The 9,997-nt window shown below is 44.5% G+C and overlaps 1 protein-coding gene across 1 annotated transcript; it reads left to right on the plus strand.

Moving 5' to 3' along the window:
* The first annotated feature begins 437 nt into the window (after window positions 1–437).
* On the plus strand, window positions 438–6,213 carry COX17 (cytochrome c oxidase copper chaperone COX17). The gene is made up of 3 exons (XM_060763399.2): window positions 438–639; window positions 4,151–4,268; window positions 5,887–6,213. The coding sequence occupies exons 1-2, from the start codon at window positions 509–511 to the stop codon at window positions 4,233–4,235; spliced, it is 216 nt and encodes a 71-aa protein (XP_060619382.1). The 5' UTR covers window positions 438–508; the 3' UTR covers window positions 4,236–4,268; window positions 5,887–6,213.
* Window positions 6,214–9,997: the final 3,784 nt, after the last annotated feature.

Here is a 9,997-nt window from a genome sequence, read left to right on the forward strand (position 1 = left end):
TCCAAATTTGGTGTCCATTCGTCCAGTGGTTTTTGAGTTCTGTTAATGTTGTTTATTTGTTTTGATTTATCTTGTTTGTTTTATATTAATTGGTGTAGTATTTATTTTATTTTTATGTTTTGTACTGTATGCATTTATGTTGTGATCCGCCCCGAGTCCCTTGGGGAGATGGCGGGGGGGGGGGGGGTACAAATAAAGTTTATTATTATTTCAACGAAGCAGCACCATTTTGTTATTATCTCTATATGTATTAAAGCAGCAGGCGGGCCCTTTTCATTCAGCTGCTCCAAGAGGGCGAAAACGAAGGGTCCCGTGAGGGAGGTCTTGCGCAGAAGGCTGAAGGCAACTACTTTCTGAGGCCTATTCTAAGGAGGCTTTCCCAAGATCCGGGCGTCGAGTTTGCATTACGTCACAAGCGTCGCCTGAACATGACGTGAGCGCGGCAAAGGGTATCCGGACAGGGAAGCGCGAGCAGGACGCATGCGCGAATAGAAAAACCAAAAGCACGATGTCGAGCTTGGCGTCCTGTGACCCTGCGGGTCTCCAAGCGGCCCCGGCGGCCGAGGAGAAGCAGGCCCCGCCTCCTTCCCTGAAGCCGTGCTGCGCCTGCCCCGAGACCAAGCGGGCGCGCGATGCCTGGTGCGTCAGGTGGGGAGGGGGAGCGGGAGGGGGCGCGCGCGAGGGAGAAGACGTGGCCTCTGCGCAGTCGCCAAGGGTCCGGGAACGGGAGTGGGAGGGTGGGGGTCTGAGGGCCTGTCGCTATGGCAACCACGCAGCGGTGGGCCTAAACCGTGCCTGAAGCCGGCTAGCGGTAGTCCGAGGGCTCCTTCACCTTTCAAGGTGGTGCCAGCTTTCAGTATGGCAAACTTGCTCAGTCCTTTGAAGTTGTTGTTCATTCGTTCAGTCGTCTCTGACTCTTCGTGACCTCATGGACCAGTCCACGCCAGAGCTCCCTGTCGGCCGTCACCTCCCCCAGCTCCTTCAAGGTCAGTCCAGTCACTTCAAGGACGCCATCCACCCATCTTGCCCTTGGTCGGCCCCTCTTCCTTTTGCCTTCCACTTTCCCCAGCATAATTGTCTTCTCTAGGCTTTCCTGTCTCCTCATGATGTGGCCAAAGTACTTCAACTTTGTCTCTAGTATCCTTCCCTCCAAAGAGCAGTCGGGCTTTATTTCCTGGAAGATGGACTGGTTGGATCTTCTCGCAGTCCAAGGCACTCTCAGCACTTTCCTCCAGCACCACAGCTCAAAAGCATCAATCTTCCTTCGCTCAGCCTTCCCTAAGGTCCAGCTCTCACATCCGTAGGTTACTACAGGGAATACCATGGCTTTGACTAGGCGGATCTTTGTTGCCAGAGTGATGTCTCTACTCTTTATTATTTTATCGAGACTGGACATTGCTCTCCTCCCAAGAAGTAAGCGTCTTCTGATTTCCTGGCCACATACGCGTCCTTTGAAGAACGCGTATGAAACACTTCCGGGGGAGGAAGAGGCCTGAGAGGGTGTGTGTGTGTGTGGTTGGAGGGCAGAGCGCCTGCTTCCAAACTGATGCTGGAGATTTGCTACGCTGTTGCTATCCCACTTTTAATCCTGTGACTATCTCCTCCATGTAGGATTCTGGGGTTTGTAGTTCAGTGAGGCCCAAGACTTCTCAGGCTGAGAATGTTAAAGACCCCCCTCCTTAAATTACAAACCCCAGAAGGCAGTAGGATGCCCACTCGTGAACATTGTAGTGTGTGTGGTGGAAGTTAGAATCATAGAGTTGGAAGATACCCCAATGGTCATCCAGTTCAACCTTCTGCTATGCAGGAAAAGCACAATCAAAGCACCCCCTACAGATGGCCATTAGGGTTGGGCGGTTTCGTTCGTTAATTTCGTAATTCGTTATTGATTTGTATTTTATTATTATTATTATTATTATAACTTTATTTGTACCCCGCTAGCATCTCCCAAGGGATTCGATGCGGCTTACAAACAGGCCGAAGCCCACACAATACAGCAATACAGTACCTAGCAAATAAACAGTTAAGCAAAACAATAACAATAGCAGTACAACAAGACATTATTAAAATTGAGCCGGCCAGAGTAGGGGTACAAGATTAAAAGTGCTGATGTGTCGGAGGAATATGGGGTTATAATATAAGTGCGGTGTGCGGTGTGCAATGATCTTGGTTCTGATTAAAGTGCTTCTGGGATTTGGTACTGGGGATTCCTAGTCTGAGAAGGCACATTGGAACAGCCAGGTCTTCAAATTCTTTCTGAAGACTGCCAATGTAGGGGCTTGTCTGAGGTCTTTCGGGAGGGCATTCCAGAGGCGAGGGGCCACCACAGAGAAGGCCCTGTCTCGTGTCCCCACCAAGCGCGATTGTCACGCGGGCGGGATCATGAGCAGGGTCTCTCCAGATGACCGGAGTGAACGTGTGGGTTCGTAGACAACGATACGGTCACGCAGGTAGGGTGGTCCCAAACCGTTCAGGGTTTTGTAGGTAAGGTATTTAAATGAGCTTACGATCCGATATTGAGCCATGCAGGAGCAACTAAAAATCGAAACGAATTTTTCAATTTATTTCGTAATTGTTTCGTAATTGGTTCGAAATCGTTTCGTTATTATTTCCGTATGTCTGGTGCAAGTTTTATAGTTGTTGTTTGTTTTATCAGTGATAAAAAATAAATTATCACACCAACAGTCAACAACAGAGGGAGAGGGAAGCTTCAGAAGTTCCCCCTGTCCCATTTGGAGGTTTTTTTAGCGTATTGCGCAATTGCGTCCGCCATTAACGAATCAATTTGAAATTTACGAAATTTTGTAAATAACAAAAAATTTTAAAAGAAAAATTCAGAATTCTTTTAAAAAACGAAACGCAATGGACCCTCTAAAAACGAAACGAGTTTAGAAACAAATTTTTCCGTTGTTACCCAGCCCTAATGGCCATCTAGCTTCAGTTTAAAACCCTCCAGAGAAGACACTCCAACCACACTCAGGGGCAGCACTTTCCACTGCCAAACAGCTCTTACTGTCAATAAGTTATTCCTAAGACATTTAAAAAAGTTGGGCTATACTTCCAGGCCAAAACACAGCCGCTTTGAGTGTCCTTGTGAAACTGCTTTGAGTTTTCTTTTGGAAAGAAAAAGTGGAGTATAAATAAACATAATAATAAAACTCCCCAATGAAATATTCATTCGGTAGGTGGTACTTAATGTATCATTTCAGGCTTTTTTCCAAACTAAATTCAGGATCAATTATATTCAGGCACCTTCATTTACTTCTAAACTCACAAGTTGATTCTCAGACCTAATGGTTGCTTCTAAGTTGTGAAAAAGTCCATAACATCACTATCACATTCATGTTTACTAAAAAAATAAACATAATAATAATAATAATAATAATAATGTTCAATGCAGTTAATCTGAATTTTGCAACTGGATTGTATGGCAGTGTAGATCTGGCCTGAAACAACTTTTCTACTATGTGTAATATTGAAGGAAAATAATGTGTTTCACTGGTGTTTTTACATAGCTACTACGTTGAGACAGAAATAATCTTGAAAACAAAGGGCCATTTCTCTTTTCTAATACTTAATAGGATACATTTCCCAATGAATGGGCATTGTCATGTTCTCACTCCTTACTGTGAGTCCTGTTCCAGTATTCAGGGGCCTGCATGTTCTGCCAGAGGCAGCTGAAGTACTTGCTCACATTGTTTTCCCACAAGACCCTCATCCACCTTGCCTATGCACAAGTAATTCTGAGACGTATAGTTCCTGATATGATAGATAATGTCACATATAGGAAGACAACCTTTTAATGTCTCAGTCTGACATAGGGGTCATTTAGAACAGTGGTGTTAAACTTGTGGCCCTCTAGGTGTTTTGAACTTAGAATTCCTGGCAACTGCAGAAGCTGGCTAGAGCTTCTGAGAGTTGAAGGTCCAAACATCTGGAGGGCCACAAATTTGACACCTATGACCTATAAAGTCACCTAAATCCAGAGCTTTGAGCCATCACCTCCTTCTGAGTGTCCTGAATGCAGATGGAATAAAGTTAGAATAATAATATATTGAATAACAGAATGGATCCAAATCCAAACCTCCTTGGGATATTTCAATCTTGTCTAATTTCTGATATCACTTACTTGGGAACTTTTGTCTTACAGCATCATTGAAAAAGGAGAGGAACACTGTGGTCCTCTTATTGAAGCGCACAAAGAATGTATGCGAGCCTTGGGTTTTAAGATTTGAACTTGAAGAACAAGAGCTCTGAATATTTATCAGGTAGGCAGACCAACGACCTACTCTAAAACTATCTTCTTCCAGGGAAAAATTTGGAATTTATGGAGCTTTGCAGACATTAAAGTTGGTGTGGCAGATGGATGTAGACCATCTAAGACCAACATTGATACCCCACAATTGTTCAAATGCAGTGGTGCTGCTTGCTAGTGTAGAATTGCAAGTCCCATTAGGGATTACTTTTTAAAAAAATTTAACGATATAACCATTGATGAGACATTTATCTGCTACATACCTTCTTGGATTGGAATTTAGGTGATGTGTTCTAGTTGCATAATTTCTGTGTCACAAGCACAGTTAAAGATATGGGTGCTGAAGCTCCTGTTGAGTGAATAGTCCCACTTTCTAAACCCAGATTTTGAGAGTTAGGCCTCTTCTACACTACCATATAGTCCAAATTATCAAAGCAAATAATTCAGATTATCTGCTTTGAACTGGATTATATGTGTTTATACTGCTATATAATCCAGTTCAAAACAGATAGAATCATAGAATGAAAGAGTTGGGCCATCCAGTCCAACCCCCTGCCAAGCAGGAATATTGCATTCAAATCACCCCTGACAGATGGCCATGCAGCCTCTTTTTAAAAGCTTCCAAAGAAGGAGCCTCCACCACACTCCGGGGCAGAGAGTTCCAATGCTGAACGGCTCTCAGTCAGGAAGTTCTTCCTCATGTTCAGATGGAATCTCTTTTCTTGTAGTTTGAAGCCATTGTTCCATGTCCTAGTCTCCAGGGAAGCAGAAAACAAGCTTGCTCCCTCCTCCCTGTGGCTTCCTCTCACATATTTATACATGGCTATGATATCTCCTCTCAGCCTTCTCTTCTTCAGGCTAAACATGCCCAGTTCCTTAAGCCGCTCCTCATAGAGCTTGTTCTCCAGACCCTTGATCATTTTAGTCGCCCTCCTCTGGACACATTCCAGCTTGTCAATATCTCCCTTCAATTGTGGTGCCCAGAATTGGACACAATATTCCAGGTGTGGTCTAACCAAAGCGGAATAGAGGGGTAGCATTACTTCCCGAGATCTAGACACTATACACCTATTGATGCAGGCTAAAATCCAATTGGCTTTTTTTGCTGCCACATCACATTGTTGGCTCATGTTTAACTTGTTGTCCATGAGGATTCCAAGATCTTTTTCACACGTACTGCTCTCGAGCCAGGCATCCCCCATTCTGTATCTTTGCATTTCGTTTTTTCTGCCTAAGTGGAGTATCTTGCATTTGTCCCTGTTGAACTTCATTTTGTTAGTTTTGGCCCATCTCTCTAATCTATCAAGATCGTTTTGAATCCTGCTCCTGTCCTCTGGAGTATTGGCTATCCCTCCCAGTTTGGTGATAATCTGGATTTTATATGGCCGTGTAGAAGGAACCTCAAATCTGTGATTCTAACCAAGTCTTCAAAGTTCCAGGTTATTGTTGGTTGTGTACATAATAAAGAAAGTGATAAAAGCTTAATCATAGCTAAGTTTACACCATTGCCTGTTACTACATGTGTTGCCTAAATGTGCTGCTCTCCAATGTAAGTGGTAGGAGAACAGCAGGCTTACAGATAGGTTATATTGACAAACGACTACTTACTGGATCTTTTTTCCCCCATTCAGGTGGTTTGCTGTGGAACTTTTGGGGACTTTACGTCTGTCGCTGCTAAAATAGATTTTTAAAATGTTTTGTATCAGAATATGAATTTTTTGGAAATATTTATGATGGATTCTTGTATCACAACAGTATGTTGCCTTATTATCCTCTTTCTGGATCCAGATGTTGTAAAAGTATGAGATATTCTCCTAAACATTTCCCCATGTTTTCATTTCAGCACAGCAAATATTGCTTCTGTTGAATGTTGTCTCTGCACAAAAACACAAAATATATTCTGTATGCATTACAATGAGATATTATAAATGCAATAAATAAAAATGAAGTAGTCTGAATTCAAAGATACTTGTTTTATTGGACAATTGTGTGTGTTGTGTTCTAATTGGGTTCTATTTTAGTTGTGGTTCTGGTGGCAGCCTGGAACTCTTTTCGAGTGACAAAATGGCAGCAGCTCTGGATCAGTCCTGCAGGTTGTCCAACCACAAGATGTCAGAGAGGAGCTATACCACCAGATCTGGACATGGAGCTGGAAACGGAGTGTGAGCACCAGGTCTCACTAGGCAAGGTTGGGATAGTGGCAGTGGCTACAGTTGCAGCAGCAGATGAGATGTAGTGGGGGGATTACAGGAATCATCCATTACTTGCTCATGTGTAAACCTCTACAAGCAGTGCTGGTTTGAATTTGAGGTGTAGATAGCTACTGTGCCATATATTACAGGCAGGAGTGGCACTAACGGTGTAGATCTGTCATAAATACTTTTCGAACCTTAAAAATGTTCTTTAATTTGTTTTCAATGGGATAGAGTACATCAGACACTTTCAGAGAAAGAAATAGACACAGACTCCAGTACTGGGTTTTATAATAGGTATATTGATTACACAGAAAAAAGGGGAAACATCTACTCAGCATTCACTCACATACATACCAAGACAGCTTTGGTCGCCTTGGTAGATGACCTCTGCAGGGAACTGGATAGGGGGAGTGTGACCCTGCTGGTTCTCTTGGACATTTCAGCGGCTTTCAATACCATCAATCATGGTATCCTTCTGGGCCGGCTCTCTGCTATGTGATGGGAGCACGGCTCTGCTGTGGCTCCGTTCCTTCCTGGAGGGTCGTTCTCAATTGGTGAAACTGGGGGACACCTGCTCGGACACCTGGCCTTTGATCTGTGGGGTCCCGCAAGGTTGCATTCTGTCCCCCATGCTCTTCAACATCTACATGAAACCAGTGGGTGAGGTCATCCGGAGTTTTGGATACTCAACCTACAACTCTTTTCCACCCAAATCCAAGGAAGCCCCTTGGATACTGGATCAGTGTCTGACTGCTGCGACTGTCTAGATGAGGGTGAACAAGTTGAAGATTAATTTTGACAAGACAGAGGTCCTCTAGGTCAGTCACAGGCCGGATTGGGGTATAGGGCGGCAATCTGTGCTCGATGGGGTTGCACTCCCCTGAAGACACAGGTCTGCAGTCTGGGGGTCCTCCTAGACTCAGCCCTAACGCTTGATGCTCAGGTGTCGGCAGTGGCTGGGAGGACCTTTGCACAATTAAAACTTGTGCGCCAGCTGCTAATGTACCTCGTGAAGTCCAATTTGACCACAGTGGTCCATGCCTTAGTAACCTCTACAACACACTCTACATGGAGCTGCCCTTGAAGACAGCCCAGAAACCTTAACTTGTCCAACATTCAGCAGCCAGACTGTCAATTGGAGCTAATTACAGGGAAGGAGCTCCAATGGCTGCCATCCATTTTCTGGGCCCAGTTCAAGGTGCATGTTATCACTTACAAAGCCCTGAACGGTTTGGGACCTGCCTACCTTTATGACCGTATTTCCTTCTATGTACCTGCATGACCCCTCCGATCCTCCTTTATCACAAGCGCGACTTGGGATGAGGGAGAGGGCCTTCTCTGTGGTGGCCCCTCGGCTTAGGAATTCGCTTCCTGGAGAGATTAGGCAAGCGCCCACCCTGGCAGCCTTCAGGAAGAACCTTAAAAACCTGACTGTTTTGGTGTGCCTTTGAGGAATGAATATAATCCCCACACAATGACCAGCACAGTACAATATGTCCGTTGATGCACTTTATCTCATCCTTTAGTGATATTCATCCCATTGCTTGTTCACATCTGAAATCCCCCACATTACCCTATTCAAAGTATGGCTGCTGTTGCTTCTGAAATAATGTTTTAAGAAAAAATATGCCTGGTATGCAGTTTTAACAAGGTTCTGCGTAAACCAACACTAAATATAGTTGGTCCTTGGAATCTGCTGGAGTTTGGTTCCAGGACCTTTGTGGACACCAAAACCTGTGGCTGCTCACGTCCTATTATTTATTTCTCACATTTCTATCCTGTCCTTCTCAACCCCCGAAGGGAGACTTAGGACGGCTTACAATGGGCCCCATTCCGAAGCTATTACATAACAAATTACAAAATTAAAACCACAATTAGACATAAAAGCATAATCAACAATACATAAGCCATAATTAAAACAGTAAAGCAGTCTCATCAGCCATATTGTCATTCCAGTCACATTCCCTTAAAGTGCTGCTTGCATCTATTGTCCAAAAGCCTGGTCCCAAAACCATGCCTTTAGTTTCTTTTGAAAAATGAGGAGGGAGGTGGCTGATCTTACCTCAGTTGGGAGTGTGTTCCATAGGCGGGGGCCACCACCAAGAAGGCCCTGTCTCTCGTCCTCGCCAGGCGCATTTTTGTTGTTGACGGGAGCGAGAGCAGGGCCTCCCCGGATTATCTTAGGTTTCAAGGTAGGACATAGGGGTGGATGCGTTCGGACAAGTAAGCTGGGCCAGAACTGTATAGAGCTTTATAGGTCAAAACCAGCATTTTGAATTGGGATCGGAGGTAGACCGACAGCCAGTGGAGCTGGCACAACAGGGGGGTGGTATGCTCCCAGTTAGTGGTCTGGCTGCCGACCGTTGAAGTTTCCAAACCGTCTTCAAAGGCAGCCCTACATAGAGCGCATTGCAGTAATCCATTTGGGATGTAACTAGAGCATGGACCACCGTGGCCAAGTCATTGTATTACATACAATAACAAAGGAAAATGGTCTCCCTTATAAAAGTGGAAAATCAAGGTTTGGTTTTTGAAATTTTAAAAAATGTTTTCAAGCCATGAATTTGCAAATGCAAAATCTGTGGATTCAGAAGGCTGGCTATATTGAAGAAAACATAGAATCATAGAATCAAAGAGTTGGAAGAGACCTCATGGGCCATCCAGTCCAACCCCCTGCCAAGAAGCAGGAATATTGCATTCAAATCACCCCTGACAAATGGCCATCCAGCCTCTGTTTAAAAGCTTCCAAAGAAGGAGCCTCCACCACACTCCGGGGCAGAGAGTTCCACTGCTGAACGGCTCTCACAGTCAGGAAGTTCTTCCTCATGTTCAGATGGAATCTCCTCTCTTGTAGTTTGAAGCCATTGTTCCGCGTCCTAGTCTCCAAGGAAGCAGAAAACAAGCTTGCTCCCTCCTCCCTGTGGCTTCCTCTCACATATTTATACATGGCTATCATATCTCCTCTCAGCCTTCTCTTCTTCAGGCTAAACATGCCCAGTTCCCTGAGCCGCTCCTCATAGGGCTTGTTCTCCAGACCCTTGATCATTTTAGTCGCCCTCCTCTGGACACATTCCAGCTTGTCAATATCTCTCTTGAATTGTGGTGCCCAGAAAGGGACACAATATTCCAGATGTGGTCTAACCAAAGCAGAATAGAGGGGTAGCATTACTTCCCTAGATCTAGACACTATGCTCCTATTGATGCAGGCCAAAATCCCATTGGCTTTTTTTGCCGCCACATCACATTGTTGGCTCATGTTTAACTTGTTGTCCACGAGGACTCCAAGATTTTTTTCACACGTACTGCTCTCGAGCCAGGCGTCCACCATTCTGTATCTTTGCATTTCATTTTTTTCTGCCAAAGTGGAGTATCTTGCATTTGTCACTGTTGAACTTCATTTTGTTAGTTTTGGCACATCTCTCTAATCTGTCAAGATCGTTTTGAATTCTGCTCCTGTCCTCTGGAGTATTGGCTATCCCTCCCAATTTGGTGTCATCTGCAAACTTGATGATCATGCCTTCTAGCCCTTCATCTAAGTCATTAATAA

Source organism: Anolis sagrei, chromosome 2 (genome assembly GCF_037176765.1).
Source record: "Anolis sagrei isolate rAnoSag1 chromosome 2, rAnoSag1.mat, whole genome shotgun sequence".
In the NCBI taxonomy this organism is placed as follows: Eukaryota; Metazoa; Chordata; class Lepidosauria; order Squamata; family Dactyloidae; genus Anolis; species Anolis sagrei.

What these genes read in the sequence shown, in the direction of transcription:
- COX17 (XM_060763399.2), top strand. Translation starts at nt 509, where the DNA reads ATGTCGAGCTTGGCGTCCTGTGACCCTGCGGGTCTCCAAGCGGCCCCG. An exon ending in AAGCGGGCGCGCGATGCCTG is followed by an intron (nt 640 to 4,150) that starts GTGCGTCAGGTG and finishes TTTGTCTTACAG; the next exon opens with CATCATTGAAAAAGGAGAGG.